Source organism: Leptodactylus fuscus, chromosome 3 (genome assembly GCF_031893055.1).
Source record: "Leptodactylus fuscus isolate aLepFus1 chromosome 3, aLepFus1.hap2, whole genome shotgun sequence".
Lineage (NCBI taxonomy): Eukaryota > Metazoa > Chordata > Amphibia > Anura > Leptodactylidae > Leptodactylus > Leptodactylus fuscus.
The window spans coordinates 242,482,793-242,498,601 of record NC_134267.1 but is presented as its reverse complement, the minus strand read 5'-3'; the positions used below and the strand labels follow the sequence as shown (position 1 = coordinate 242,498,601).

Here is a 15,809-nt window from a genome sequence, read left to right as displayed (position 1 = left end):
CATGCGCAGTCAGTTTGCCCTAGGCCTAGAAGTTACAAGCCGCCACTGGAAGAAGACGCGGTGAAGACCTCACTGCAGAAGGAGAGGAGGCGGCGCTGGAGAGAGTTCTTTCGCAGCATTAGTGCCGCCCCCAGTGCTATCTGAGCACTTGGACCCACCCCCAGTGCTGTCTGAGCACTTGGACCCACCCCCAGTGCTGCGAAAGAACTCATTTACATACAGAGAAAAAAAAAAATGGGATTTTAGGCGCACGGCAGCACGGAGAAGACAACGAAAGTAGGAGACTAATAGCCTTTCTTAAGGCCTTAAGTCTATTCCGACGTGTTACAAAAAAAAAAAAGAAAAAAAAAAGTGATTTAATGATAGGATCGCTTTAAGGAGTTGGAAGTTCACAGACAAAGTAAGATTTATAGTTAGAGGTTCATAACCCAATAACAATTTTTTTTTTTTTTTTATATAGGGATATATGATATAGGGATCACAATGTACATTTCTTTTCCCCATCAGTATGTCTTTGTAGAATGGGAGGAAATCCACGCAAACACGAGGAGAACATACAAACTCCTTGCAGATGTTGTTCCTGGCAGGATTCAAACCCAGGACTCCAAGGCTGCAGTGCTAACCACTGAGCCACCGTGTTGCCTCTCAATAACAAAATTCTATCACAACGAGACTCGTATGTAACATATACTTAGGGTGCATCATCTGGCTATGCTATATCTGTTGGGAATACTCCTATGACTGATGTCCAACAAGTCTATTCAGGAACCACACCACAAAATACAACGCTTATGCTCTTAGGCCTGCTCACTACGGCACTCCCCCCCAACCTCCTGCCTCGGCTTGGATTACTTGGAAGCCAAAATGGAGTTAAACATCCAGACAGCACTTAAAACAATATTAAAACATACATTTTATTTTCCTACAGAAAGATGCTGGGCTGAGAGCAGTCGTACAGCAGATCACCCGTGACTGTCACGCAACAAGGCACAAACCCTGAAACCGCAGAGCTGAGTATTACGAAGCGCTTATCCCTGATAGCGGGTGGCGGTCTCACCCAACATATTGCAATAAAGAAGCGGATGTCACAAGACTGGCCAAGACGTGGAATGAACAATAGATGATGTGTTAAGAGACCGATGACGTGTCCCTTTGGAGCTCATAAATGATTCAGTGTAACAAGGGGTAGATCTCCAGGTTTGGGCAATGGCCAGAGACACAGACCTAGACAGACTTGTCATGGCGGAGGATATATAAGTGCTATATGCCAGACTCACACACATAGTAATCTGTGACTGTGGTCATTGTGTGATGTTTATGGGAGCCCTGCGCTCTGGAGAGATTGGAGCCAGCTATGGTGGCAATGGAGATGGGTCAGCTGTATATGTGTCAGCTCCAGCTTCAAGAATGTCCAGGAGAGGGGTCAAGTGACTAATAAATAAGTGGAGGGTTCACCCGCCGATCCTGTGGATCTTGGCACATAACTACTCTCAGTAGTCCATGTTGCATTCATCGCTCTCATACCAGTCAGAAGGTGCGTCAGTGCCAAAGAAACGGTCACCAAAGTTACCTGTGAAGGGATTAAAGGGTTACATAACCATATAACAAGGAGACGGAATTGAGCAGACACAATTGTCCTATTGTAGTACATTGTGTAAATAAGGGATGGATCCACCACCCCTACAACGATGGCGACAGGACATATGAAGGCCTCATTCTCACCAATTCCTGGGATTATATGAAATTCCTGGTTGACCCGTTTATCGACAGCAGTGGTAATAATGCGAACTCGAGGGAAAGCGTATGCCACGGAGTGAACACCCATCTCTGCCATCAATAGTGAAATCAAAAAGATTTTGTCTTCTTGGACGTCATGATCCTAAAAGATCAGAAGAAATGGACAAATATCACATGAGCCGTGGTAAAAGAAAAAAAAAAGTGACCGCCATCCCAGGCACCAAACTCAGATCTAGGCAAAAGAGGAGGTGCCCAGATTAATGAAGGCCATGTAACCCATCTCTCCATGGATATACATGTGATATCACCTACCAGGAGAACACGTATCGCCATCATGGCAGCAGCTCCAGTGGACACAGTACTGTCCATCAGAATGACATAATCCTCGCTGATCTCCTTGGGCAGTCGCAGGTAATGAAGCTGTAGAAAGTTCAGACAATTATATGAGCTGTGAAGTCCACACATGAGGATGAGCGTGAGAGTGAAGGGGCAGGATACGAGAACGAGAGTGAAGGGGAAAGATACGAGGACGAGAGTGAAGCGGCAGGATACGAGAACGAGAGTGAAGGGGAAGGATACGAGGACGAGCACGAGAATTAAGGGGCAGGATACGAGGACGAGAGTGAAGGGGAAAGATACGAGGACGAGAGTGAAGCGGCAGGATACGAGGATTGAGTGAAGTGGCAGAATACGAGAACGAGAGTGAAGGGGAAAGATACGAGGACGAGCACGAGAGTGAAGTGGCAGGATACGAGAACGAGAGTGAAGCGGCAGGATATGAGGACGAGCGCAAGAGTGAAGGGGCAGGATACAAGGACGAGCACGAGAGTGGAGTGGCAGGATACGAGGACAAGCGCAAGAGTGAAGGGGCAGGATACGAGGACAAGAGTGAAGGGGCGGTATACGAGGACAAGAGTGAAGGGGCGGGATACGAGGACGAGCGCGAGAGTGAAGGGGTGGGATACGAGGACGAGCGCAAGAGTGAAGCGTCAGGATACGAGGACATGAATGAAGTGGCAGGATACGAGGACGAGGGAAGGAGTAAAGGGGCAGGATAAAAGAATGAGCGCGAGAGTGAAGGGCGGGATATGAGGATGAGCACATGAGTGAAGTGGCAGGATACGATGACGAGCGCGAATGTGAAGAAGCAGGATACGAGAATGACCACGAAAGTGAAGGGGGAGGATACGAGGATGAGCACAGTAGTAAAGGGGCAGGATAAACTTCCCATGTCCCACACTCTCCCCATCTATACTATAGATATCACATACATTTAGCATGGCACTTGCGCACTCACCTCTGGTTCTCCTGTATTATGGTTGGTCTGGATCAGGATCTTGCCTAGTCGGATGTCCTTACACACTGCGGTGAGAGCTTGTTCCATGGTCTCCCCAGCTCGCAGAATAGACACTCCTGTGATCTGGAATCAGAGAACGAACGCAAACAACTTACTATCCAGACCTGAAAGCCTAGGATACATGGAAATATTATTCCTCAGAATGCCACTTAGATGCCCTAGTCACTCTCCCATTACTCCAGGTATACCCAGCATGTAAGTGGTTTTGACCCATTAATAGAACTACGGCACCCCCGTTAGGTAGGTTATATATTAGCTGTAGCACATGCAGACCTCTAGACTTACTCGCTGGCGATGGAACCTTTTGCCCTGATACAACGTCCCTTGTGGGGTCTCCACTGTGACGGGCTGCAAAAAGAAAAGATCCACGGTAAGTTAACTGCTGTATATTGTGCTTGCTGCTGTAATTTTAGAGACCCTGAACACCTACATTTAGTGGCAGGAAAGAGAGCGCATGCTCGATCAGAAGACGCATCAAACGCTTCGAGTAGAAGATGAACTCATCTCGATTGGTTTCTTTGTTCCTGGGAAAAAGCATAATTTTATTAGTGCTGGTGGTGACCACTGAGATTGTGATGGGGGTACAGTAGTGGTCATGTAGAGATCTCACCTGATAATCGTGTGCATCCCCCGCACTTGTGGGGTACTCTGAAGAACACTCAGGGTATCAGGAAGAGGCTGCCCCTGATGAGCAGAAGCCAGTGCCGCCCTAATGACAAAAAGAGGGGATCAGTTCATCCAGGGAAACAAAAACAAACAAAAAACCTCACCACAAGGCACCAGCACCGCAAATCAAAGACATGCACTGTAACAATTATACTACTGTCCCCATTGTACTACGCTACAGCATGTGTAACGCCACCTAAACATGGTGTCAGTTGTGCTGAAGTAAAGGTGACATATAAGACTGGGGACGATAATGATGTTGAATAGATGAAACGCATGAGGTTGGGATTACACCGGAGAGTTTCACATCTCAGGACACTGAAATATCACAATAACCACCACCGTCCTCTTGTGACAGGTGTCATCACCAGACCAGGGACTTGTTCTAGGAAAACATCAACCTCTGCCACATAACACTCTATGAAACCTGATGGCACCAGCTTTAATATGTTCTCCAGAAAGTCTCACAACCAATAAGAAAAAGGAGACAATCAAAGGAAACAACTAAACCATCATCAACAGTCTATAAAATACACCACAACCAGCCCAACTCCCAACCAGATCCAATCCATCATCAAGGGTGGCTAAAACATGACGACCAGCCCAACTAATCCTAACCAGATCCAATCCATCATCTACGGTCACTGAAACCCAAAACCGGCCCAACTACTCCTAACCAGATCCAATGCATCATCAATGGTCACTAAAACAGAAAACCAGGCCAACAACTCGTAACCAGATCTAATGCGTCACCAATGGTCACTAAAACATGACAGACAGTCCAACTAATCCAAACCAGATCCAATCCATCATGAACGGTCACTAAAATATGATGACCAGCCCAGCAACGCCTAACCAGATCCAATCCATCATCTAGGGTCACTGAAACCCAAAACTGGCCCAACAGCTCCAACCAGATCTAATGCGTCATCAACGGTCACTAAAACATGATGACCAGCCCAACGACTCCTAACCAAATCCAATGCATTATCAATAGTCACTGAAACAGAAAACCGGCCCAACAACTCGTAATCAGACCCAATTCATTATCAATGGTCACTAAAACACAACGACCAGCCCAACAACTACCTGGATCCAATCAAGGCTCAAGATAAGACAAAGACCAACCCAACATGAACAGTTACTCTCCAAAATCCAGCTCAACAACTATTGGACCCAATATAAATGGTCACGCCTTTCCAACAATCAACTCAACAACTTCCAACTGGAGTCATGGTCAATGGAGTCAATGGTCAATGTCAATGGTCAATGTAAAGAACAATTACTTCCTGGGAATGCTCATTCTTGATAAGTGACCCATGTACATGTGCATATTATTAGCGACTAGGGTTGAGCCGATCTTGACTTTTCAGGATCTATTTTGAAATCCGATTTCCGATCATTTTTCATTCGAACCCGATCTCAATCCCAATTCCGATCCAATGCAAGTCAATGGGATTTTTTTACTAATCGGAGATCAGATTTTAAAAGCAATCCTATTCACTATACAGCATGGAATCTAACAATTGAACGCTTTAATTGTTAGAATTCGCGCTGTGTAGTAATTTTTTTAATCCTCTGGCTACTTAGTCCCCCCTGGTGTCCACTTACCTGCAGAGATGGCTGGTCCGGTGCCCGGTGTTCTCGTTCTTCTTCGCCTCGCTGCCCCCTGCCTCCCAGGTTAGGAGAGTGTGGGCGGGTACTGGGAGGGTAGACGTCACGTCTCCCCGCCCTGTACCCGGCCACACTCTCCTAAGTCACAAGCCCCGCCTTCTTCCTAGCTCTTTAACACTAACCTGGGAGGCGGGGGCAGCGAGGCGAAGAAGAACGAGAACACCGGGCACCGACCAGCCATTTCTGCAGGTAAGTAGCTACTAGAGATGATAGCTAGTCTCCCATTACAATGAATGGATGCAGCCGGCGCGCAGGGGGTTAAGGCTGTGTGCCGTTTGCTTCCATTCATTCCTATGGAACCGCAGCGGAGCCTTCACACGGAGTATACACTCCGCTCAGAATGAGTGGAGCGTATACTCAGTATGAAGGCTAACATTGTTAGCTTTTCCCACAATGCTTGGCCAGTAGCAAAGCACTGTGGGAAAAATCACCGATCTCGATCCCACCTAAAAAGATCGTGTTCGGAATTCCGATCGCGATCGTGAAATTTTCTCGATCGCCGATCGGAATCCGATCTTTTCTGAACACAATTGCTCAATTCTATTAGCAACTAATGGCCCAAATGTTCGATCATTGGATGATCAAATTTTTTTTGTATGCATAAAAATTTTAATTCTCTGTAGCGCATTGCTCTGAGCTCAGTCAGGATAAAAGGGCCAGCATATATATTAGTGAGTGGGCTTATCCACTGAACTGCATAACTCCTTAAAGGCACCTAAGTCCAACATCTTCACTCAAACATAAAAGGGTACTTGTGTTGTCGCAGCCACCATCTGACTCAAACAGAATAAAAATATCCCAAAAAGATCGGACAGTCCCCATCCCAGAATTGTAGGTCACTAGCCAACCATGACAAGACCCTCAGGCCGACATCTTCCCATTAGCCCCATCTTTCTTCTGGCCCTTGAGAAAGGGAGAATTGGTGACACCAGTTGCTGCTTCTGAAGAACAAAAACCAATGTGACGATGTAACACCCAAGCAAACAACCAGATGAAAGGAACACCACACACGACACAAGCTCTAGACTGTCACGCCTTCATTGGCGTAGCAGAGCCGTGTTCTTAGCATGCACTATAACACGTCTGTGGAAAATCACACATGCAGAAAACAGGCCGCTCACATGTCCCAGCGCTGCATCCTCTGCAGAGTATGGAGGAGAAAACACGGGGATATACAATAAAAGGAAAAGACAAGAAATGAGGCGATGACTAGAGAAGTCCTGAGAATGTTCATGAAGGTGAGACAAAGATGGAGGGTCAAAACCCATCAATGGAAGAAGAAAATCTGTAAACCAGACGGGTCCTTGGCACTGAGGTGGAGGAGTGTGAGTAGGTTACACCAGTGATGTGAGAAGTACCAAGACAAGACAGCGGCGACGTGAGAGTAGTAGTTGTAGTACTAGGAGGAGAAGACAGTAGGGCCGCGACATAGCAGTGGTGGTGTCTGCCGGCTCTGGACAACCCTCAAATGGTTTTGTAGATAATAAAAATACCAAACCCTTCACATTCCCTGTAACCCCCAAGAAACCCTCCACCCCCCATAGATACCCCAGAATCCTACCTCACCGTGATCTCCCGCTGCACAGCAATCAACAGGTCAACCAAGGATTAACGGCACAGCACGCAGGACCACACAGGTACGGTTAGAAAGAGAGAAGGAAAACAACATGAAACATGGGGTATGAGGGAACAAATGTGAGGAGGAGAGGTGGAGACAGGTAAGAGAGAGAAGATGAGACAAGACAGGAACAGAGAGAGAGGACGAGATAAGCGAGAGGCAGAAGAAGAGAGCGAATGAAAGAAAGTGAGAGGAGAGGCAGAGGAGGACGAAGAGAGAAAGAGAGGATGAGGTAAGTGAGAGGCAAAGGAAGAGAGAGAGAGGGTAAGGTAAGAGAAGAGCAGAGGGAAAAAGAGAGAAAAAGTTGAGGTAAGTGAGAGTATGAGGTATAAAGGGTCAGAGGAAGAGAGAAAGAGTGAAGCAAGCAGCAGAGGAAGACAGAGCCAAAAAGGTATGAGAGAGGAGGATATAAGAGCAGCAGAGGAAGAGAGAGGAGGATATAAGAGCAGCAGAGGAAGAGAGAGGAGCTAAACAGCAGATGAGAGAACGATGAGTTAAGCGCACAGGAAGAAGAAAGGATGAGGTAAATGAGATGCAAACTAGGACATGACATGGAGGATACAGGACGGGCAGGGCATGCAGTGAGTGTTACAGTGACAGGCATGCTATCGAGCAGTTTCATTAACTCCTGGGGTTAGAGTCTTTACCTCTGCAGGTTGTTAAAAGAGTTAAAGACGGTGATCTCAAGCAGTGCTGCACAGAGGACTGCTCCATCTGTACAACAGCTTACATGGCAGACTGCAAGGTACCTGCCTCAATCATGCAGGTTAGGAGATCCCAGAAACCACACGGGCACATGTACAGATCAGCCTCATATGGTAATACTCAGGTCTGCCAATCTGGTGCTCTTCAGAGCTATACTGCAGTAAGGGGTATAAGGGGAGGGGCAGTGGTGGCCTGGACTACAAAGGGGAGGGGGAGAATCTCAGGCACCTTGTACACCTGAACTCAGGTACAAGCAGACACACGGCTATCTATCAGTGAATAGACCATCCTGACTGCTCAGTCGTATATGACAGCACTGGTCAAAGCAGGGCAACCTCCAGGTCATACATATACATGTACATAGATCCAATGGAAGAGGAATTCATGTAACAGAATCAGAATGATGTCAGCAGAGAGGGCGCGCTATACTGGCCACTACTCACCTTCTCTAGCTGACTGTGCACATGCTGAACAATGAGATCCAGGGCCACAGAGTTCTCACCCCCTAAAAGACAAAACTAGTGTTATAGCCCCAGTACAAGTGTATACTATACCTTCCGTATACAGGTAGAGGAAAGATCCCAGGATAGAGGTGTACACAATACCTCCCATATTCAGGTAGAGCAGAGGTCCTAAGTGTATACACCATCAGGGTGCAGCTTACCTCGGGGCACCACGATATCCGCCAGTTGTACCGTGGGTTCTATATACTGCTCAAACGCCGGCTTTACAAACTTATTGTACTGCTTGATCACCCCAACAATGTCGCGGCCTCGCTCTGTGATATCACGCTTCAACCGCCGGACCAGCCGAATGTCAGAGTCTGTGTCTACAAACACCTTCATATCCAAAAGCTGAGACAAAAAAAGTGGCATATTCACATGATGGGGTGGGGGGAGTGAGGGGGACCTTTGGCTCTGATTTTAAAGACACTTTACCTTCAGAAGCTCCTTGTTGGCGAAGGCGAGAATTCCTTCAAATATGACCACGTTGGCGCCATAGACTGTTTTCTGCAAGGCATGAGAGATGGGGTCACATGACGGTGGTCATAGAAGGGGGTTCCTATGTGAATTCACTATGGGGAAGGGGGAAGGTCACTTACCCAGTCCTTGCGGCGGCTGTGCGTGGTGAAGTCGTACACCGGCACTTTCACACTCTTTCCTTTCTTCAGTTTGCGTAGGACGCTGACCAGCAGATCGAAGTCAAACGCATCAGGATGATCGAAATTATACTCATTCCTGGCCGCCGATTCCTGCTGCTCCTTAGTGAGGATCTGGAAGACACAACCAAGCACCATGAGATCATTCTCCATGGCCAGGACGAGACTGGCACCCTCTCTATGGGATGGGGGAAAGGTGCATCTACCTTATAGAAGCAATCCATGGACAGCAGCACCACCCACGGCACGTCTAGAGCTTCTATAATCTTATTGGCTACAGTCGTCTTCCCAGACGCGCTGCCCCCGCACAGACCTGGAGGAGGAGAAAGGATGTTATAATAATCTTGTATAAGGCGCAAGGCAACGTTATGCTCTGTGACGCTTTCTTACCTATGACAAAGGCTTCCTTGAATGGGGTACCCGACTCATTGTACCAGGGAGGGCGTCCTGCCGTGTAGATGGTCCTCTTACTGGTGCGCAACAATGGAGGCTCCGTCTTACTCTGGCTGGTGGTGCGTTTCCGGGGTGACAAACTCGGGGTGAGAGGCAGTCTGGTGAGCAGGGTGTCCAAAGAGTCCTCTCCACTGTCACTGAACACAGGAAGGTAAAGGTGAGTGTCCCCTAATTTGACATTCACCACCTTACTTGCAAGGCTTTTTCCCCCACAGTCCCCTCTTGCGGTCCCCATCTCTCCTGCCCTGCTCTTCCCTCCCACGGTCCACATCTCCCCCTGGCCTGTGCTCCCCTCCTGCAGTCCCCATCTCTCCCACCCTGTGCTCTCCTCCTGCAGTCCCCATCTCTCCCACCCTGTGCTCCCCTCCTGCAGTCCCCATCTCTCCCACCCTGTGCTCCCCTCCTGCAGTCCCCATCTCTCCCACCCTGTGCTCCCCTCCTGCAGTCCCCATCTCTCCCACCCTGTGCTCCCCTCCTGCAGTCCCCATCTCTCCCACCCTGTGCTCCCCTCCTGCAGTCCCCATCTCTCCCACCCTGTGCTCCCCTCCTGCAGTCCCCATCTCTCCCACCCTGTGCTCCCCTCCTGCAGTCCCCATCTCTCCCACCCTGTGCTCCCCTCCTGCAGTCCCCATCTCTCCCACCCTGTGCTCCCCTCCTGCAGTCCCCATCTCTCCCACCCTGTGCTCCCCTCCTGCAGTCCCCATCTCTCCCACCCTGTGCTCCCCTCCTGCAGTCCCCATCTCTCCCACCCTGTGCTCCCCTCCTGCAGTCCCCATCTCTCCCACCCTGTGCTCCCCTCCTGCAGTCCCCATCTTCCCTTGCCCTGTGCTCCCCTCCTGCAGTCCCCATCTTCCCTTGCCCTGTGCTCCCCTCCTGCAGTCCCCATCTTCCCTTGCCCTGTGCTCCCCTCCTGCAGTCCCCATCTTCCCTTGCCCTGTGCTCCCCTCCTGCAGTCCCCATCTTCCCTTGCCCTGTGCTCCCCTCCTGCAGTCCCCATCTCTCCCACCCTGTGCTCCCCTCCTGCAGTCCCCATCTCCCCTTGCCCTGTGCTCCCCATCTCTCCCACCCTGTGCTCCCCTCCTGCAGTCCCCATCTCTCCCACCCTGTGCTCCCCTCCTGCAGTCCCCATCTCCCCTTGCCCTGTGCTCCCCATCTCTCCCACCCTGTGCTCCCCTCCTGCAGTCCCCATCTCTCCCGCCCTGTGCTCCTCTCCTGCAGTCCCCATCTCTCCCACCCTGTGCTCCCGATCTCTCCCACCCTGTGCTCTCCTCCTGCAGTCCCCATCTCTCCCACCCTGTGCTCTGCTCCTGCAGTCCCCATCTCTCCCACCCTGTGCTCTCCTCCTGCAGTCCCCATCTCTCCCACCCTGTGCTCTCCTCCTGCAGTCCCCATCTCTCCCACCCTGTGCTCTCCTCCTGCAGTCCCCATCTCTCCCACCCTGTGCTCTCCTCCTGCAGTCCCCATCTCTCCCACCCTGTGCTCTCCTCCTGCAGTCCCCATCTCTCCCACCCTGTGCTCTCCTCCTGCAGTCCCCATCTCTCCCACCCTGTGCTCTCCTCCTGCAGTCCCCATCTCTCCCACCCTGTGCTCTCCTCCTGCAGTCCCCATCTCTCCCACCCTGTGCTCTCCTCCTGCAGTCCCCATCTCTCCCACCCTGTGCTCTCCTCCTGCAGTCCCCATCTCTCCCACCCTGTGCTCTCCTCCTGCAGTCCCCATCTCTCCCACCCTGTGCTCTCCTCCTGCAGTCCCCATCTCTCCCACCCTGTGCTCTCCTCCTGCAGTCCCCATCTCTCCCACCCTGTGCTCTCCTCCTGCAGTCCCCATCTCTCCCACCCTGTGCTCCCCTCCTGCAGTCCACATCTCAGTCACCCTACACTCCTCTCCCAGGATGATAAAAGTAAGTTTCCTGTCATATCCACCCGCTCCTTGACAAGGCTATTTCCCACCGTTCACATCCCCCCCCCCTCCATGTTACTCCTTTCCTACGGTTCCCGTCTCCCCCCCACGTCACTCTTGCAGTCCAAATCTCCTCACTTGCTTCCCTCTTGTATTCTAGATAGTAGCAGGCAGATACCATTGTCCACAGCAGGCATTCATCTTAATGAGGTGTAAGGAGCCAGAGCAATGGCCCAGCCAAATATAGGGAGACCCTTAGCACAGTGCTAAAAATATCCAGGGACAGCAGCTGAGTGATCAGGAGAGACCCCGACCACACACCAGGGAGGGGGAAGCAACCATTGAGAGGAGGAGTATAAGTATATGGGCCCCAGACTCTACAGGTCAGGACAACCCCCTCCTCATCATATAGACACCCCCATCCACCCAGGAGACATCCACTTAGAGAAGTGTTCCAGTAAGAGACTTCTTAACCATGTTTGCACATGAGCCTTTGTGTAAGGTGTTACTGGATAGGTTACAGACAGTCTATAGTGAAGTTATGTGCTCCTCTCTGGAGCGCTGACCTCCTCTGTGCTCCACATAGCGTATCAGAGCTGGGTTTGGACTCCTTCAGACCTGCATTAAGTGTCCATCCTTCTGTTCATACAATATGGGGAAAGTTTGTAGAGACATTTTACGCCTAAATCACTCTTAGAGGGGTTTGTCTTTGAAATCAGCTTGGGATAAGGGATAAGTTGCAGATTGTTGGGGGTGGGGGTTTTGATCCCAGTCAACCAGGAGAACCGGGGTGCTTTGCACCTCTGTCTGAATAGACCAGTGGTCAGACACTGCGCCTGAACTCCATTCATTTTAATGGGCTGAAGTACATAGTGTGGCTATCTCTGGGGGTCCTATTTAATTGAATGGGGCCCACCACTCCATTCAAATACCCCTCCAGCAAATTTTATGACATGTAAACCTGTAGTAGGGGGAATACTAAGGGGTGTAATGAATGATGCAGCCTCTCAGCAAGTGCACCATTCACCTTATAGAGCTCCAGAACAGGTCCTGTGTATGGTCATGTGACCACAACACTGACCTGCCGGTTCACACACCAATGGGAAGTCCTTAGTTTTTTTGTATTTTTTTTAAAGGCATCCTATCACTCAGACACAATTTTTTCTAGGTACCATGTAGGTATAGCTTTAAGAAAGGCTATTCTTCAATCTTTCGTCGTCTTCTCTGCGCCGTCGTTCGCCTACAATCCCGGTTCTTGTCGGTGTGCAAATTAACTCTCTCACAGCACTGGGGGCGGGCCCCAGCGCTCAGACAACACTGGGAGCGTCACCACTGCAAGAGAACTCTCTCCAGCGCCACCTCCATCTTCTTTAGCATCGTCCTCTTCAGCCTCTTCTTCTGGCGGTGGCTTGTAACTTCTAGGCCTCGGGCAGAGCAGATGCGCATGCCCACAGGCCATGAGAAAATGGCTTCTTGCACAGTATTGTAAGCGGTCATTTTCTCGTGGCCTGTGGGCATGCGCAGTCTCCTCTGCCCGAGGCCTAGAAGTTACAAGCCACTGCCGGAAGAAGAGGCTGAAGAGGACCCTGCTGACAAAGATGGAGGTGGCGCTGGAGAGAGTTCTCTCGTAGCATTGGGGACGCCCCCAGTGTTGTCTGAGTGCTGGGGCCCGCCCCCAGTGCTGCAAGAGAGTTAATTTGCACACCGACAAGAACCAGGATTGTAGGCGAACGCCGGCGCGGAGAAGACGACGAAAGGTAGGAGAAGAATAGCCTTTCTTAAGTTTATACCTACGTGGTACCAAGAAAATATTGTGTCTGAGTGATAGGATCCCTTTAAAGGGGCTCTATCAGCAAAATCATGCTGATAGAGCCCCACATATGCGTGAATAGCCTTTAAAAAGGCTATTCAGGCATCGGTAATTTTATATTAAACTACCCCCCCCCGTTTTAAAATAATAACCTAAAAAAGAATGTGCTCTACTTACCGAACGTGCACCCTGGGCGGGCATTCAGGGTGTGTCTTCATCTTCATCCCCGCCTCTTCTTCCTCCGATGTCCTCCGGTCCCGTCTTCCTCCAGCGCTCGCGAACGGCAAGTGATAGCCGGGGCGCATGCGCAGTAGCCGTAGTAGAAGCCGCATGCTACTGCGCATGCGCCCAGGCTGTTTTTTCATATCAGTGTCCACGAGCGATCGCTGGAAGAAGACGGGACCGGAGGACATCGGAGGAAGAAGAGGCGTGGAGGAAGATGAAGACACACCCTGAATGCCCGCCCAGCGTGCACAATCCGTAAGTAGATCACATTCTTTTTTAGGTTAATTTTTTAAAACTGGGGGGTAGTTTAATATAAAATTACCGGTGCCTGAATAGCCTTTTTAAAGGCTATTCACGCATATGTGGGGCTCTATCAGCATGATTTTGCTGATAGAGCCCCTTTAAGTCTATGAGAACATCAAGGCTTCACGACTATAGGCGGGTGTGTGAATTGTCAGGTCTTCTGATCACATGACCAGCTGGAGGGCCTGTCGTAGAGCTCTATGAAGTGCACGACGTGCCCACTGGGTAACTGCACCGTTCACATCACTATGGCCTATACTATGGTGTTAGAGAATAATAACATTTGGGCGGAGGGGCTTTCAGGTGCTGCTATAATGCACCCCAGTTCTCGTGATCTGAGGTCGATAGGGGATAAGATGACATTGAATGAATTAAGACGCCTCGCCTGCACCAGAAACTGAAACCGACACCATCCAGGAGCCAATGTAAAATATAATAGGGCCACACTCCCACCTGATAAACACCCCCATCAGAAGAGGCTTGAGGGGGTGCAAATGTTGACCCAAAAACCATCTGTTCGGCTTTGATCCTACACCAGAAACGGTCGCAGAAAGAATGATAAATCCCCCATGTACATAAGAGGAGACGGGAGGTGCGTGCTCCAGAGGGGAGCATATGATCTCAGGATTATCGACAGGTGAACCTTCAGGAGATTGGTGTCACTAATATTCGTGAGGTTCTCCAGCGAGTTTCAGGAGTGGAGGTGCCAACAAAATAAAAACTTCACTCTCGTCTCCTGGGCGTCCGGTCTTCAGCATCACCCGCTGAGGTCACCCCTGAGGTCTGTGATTGGGCCCTGATTGCGCCAACCAAGACATTGAGCGAGGCCGAAAGCACCTGTGGGCGAAAACCGGACGCCAGGAGCGGTGCGGAGAGAGGTCAGAGGTCACCACTGAGGTCTGTGATTGGGCCCTGATTGCGCCAACCAAGACATTGAGCGAGGCCGAAAGCACCTGTGGGCGAAAACCGGACGCCATGGAGCGGTGCGGAGAGAGGTCAGAGGTCACCACTTATTATACTCCGGGGGCGGAGGAGACGCCAAACTAGAATCATTTGTGGGAGACAAACCCCAAAAAATTCAAGGTCAGACAAATCCAGACATTTTTCGAAAATTTTTAAGGAAGTGAATCCCTTGTGTCTAGTCACTGTCCAGCTGTCACTACACCCGGGGGCCCCACTGTACACAACCCGGGGGCCACACTGACATCAGCCATCACTGACAGACCCCACCCACACCACACGCTCCCTACCTGTGTGTCCTGCTCCTCCCAGGCTCCCCCTCCATCTCTCCGCTGCTTCTCTTCTCCGCCGCTCTCTTCTCCATGCCGGAACAAGTGCGCAGCATCACAAACTACAAGATCCGGCATCCCCCGCGTCACCGGCCTCCTCCGCGTCATCAGCCCCCACACCCCACACCGGCCTCCTCCGCGTCATCAGCCACATGTCCGTGCTCACCGCCCGGCCTCCGCCGCGTCACAAGCCCCGCACCGGCCTCAGCACAGCACAGACCTCCGGCCTCCTCCGCGTCATCTCCCGCCTACATTTCTCGGCCCTCTCCGCGTACAGCGTTGTCTAGTGCATGAAGTATCGTTTGGCTTCAGAAGTGAACCAATCAGATGGCTGCTCTCATCATGACAGCCGCGTCACGGACATAACAGCTGCAATGTGATTGGTCGCTGAGTCTCCAGAGAGCGGCTGAGGAGAAAATGAGCGGGAAACGTCAGTGAGGAGGAAAACAGGAGAGCAGTGACCGAAAAGAGACTGACGTGACTGACCAGGGAGTGACTGACCACGGCGACCTGATAGTGACTGACCACAGTGACCGACCACCAGGGCTGACCACTATGGCCAGACAGTAATTGATCACCAGGGCTGATCCTGTGACTGACCACTGTGACTAAACAGTGACTGACCACCAGGGCTGTTCCTGTGACCCCCAAATGGATGCATGACCATCCACCATTACTGAAGCAATGACTGACTTTCCCGACCAGATGCGTGACTGACCATCAGTGCTAGACCCGTGACTGACCAATATTAGGGTGCATTCACACTGAGTAAACGCTAGCTTATTCTGAATGTAAAACACGTTCAGAATAAGCGGCGTCTAAAGCAGCTCCATTCATTTCTATGGGAGCGGGGATACGAGCGCTCCCCATAGAAATGAATGGGCTGCTTCTTTCACTCCGTGCAGTCCCATTGAAGT

General features: G+C 50.6%; 1 protein-coding gene across 2 annotated transcripts; it reads right to left on the bottom strand.

Annotated features, from left to right (window-relative positions):
- Positions 1-889: 889 nt before the first annotated feature.
- Positions 890-14,971, bottom strand: LOC142198370 (uridine-cytidine kinase-like 1). 2 transcript variants are annotated; one of them, XM_075269371.1, is made up of 15 exons: positions 14,854-14,971; positions 9,307-9,506; positions 9,123-9,229; positions 8,860-9,030; positions 8,696-8,767; positions 8,422-8,611; positions 8,201-8,262; positions 6,996-7,012; positions 3,705-3,803; positions 3,525-3,618; positions 3,380-3,442; positions 3,035-3,157; positions 2,050-2,157; positions 1,723-1,879; positions 890-1,570 (listed from the first exon to the last, which is right to left on the bottom strand). In XM_075269371.1, exons 1-15 carry the CDS (start codon positions 14,946-14,948, stop codon positions 1,491-1,493), a joined length of 1,638 nt encoding a protein of 545 aa, XP_075125472.1. In that variant the 5' UTR covers positions 14,949-14,971; the 3' UTR covers positions 890-1,490. The 2 variants fall into 2 exon arrangements, with proteins under 2 accessions (XP_075125472.1, XP_075125470.1); XM_075269369.1 differs by lacking the exon at positions 6,996-7,012 and adding an exon at positions 6,556-6,575.
- Between the last annotated feature and the right edge of the window lie 838 nt (positions 14,972-15,809).

Bases quoted from the DNA above. Each gene is read 5' to 3' on its own strand.
- LOC142198370 (XM_075269369.1), bottom strand. From the start codon at position 14,948: ATGCTGCGCACTTGTTCCGGCATGGAGAAGAGAGCGGCGGAGAAGAGA. The intron at 8,768-8,859 runs GTAAGTGACCTT...CATGCCTTGCAG, and splicing joins ACAGCCGCCGCAAGGACTGG to AAAACAGTCTATGGCGCCAA. The intron at 3,619-3,704 runs GTGAGATCTCTA...GCTTTTTCCCAG, and splicing joins GGGATGCACACGATTATCAG to GAACAAAGAAACCAATCGAG.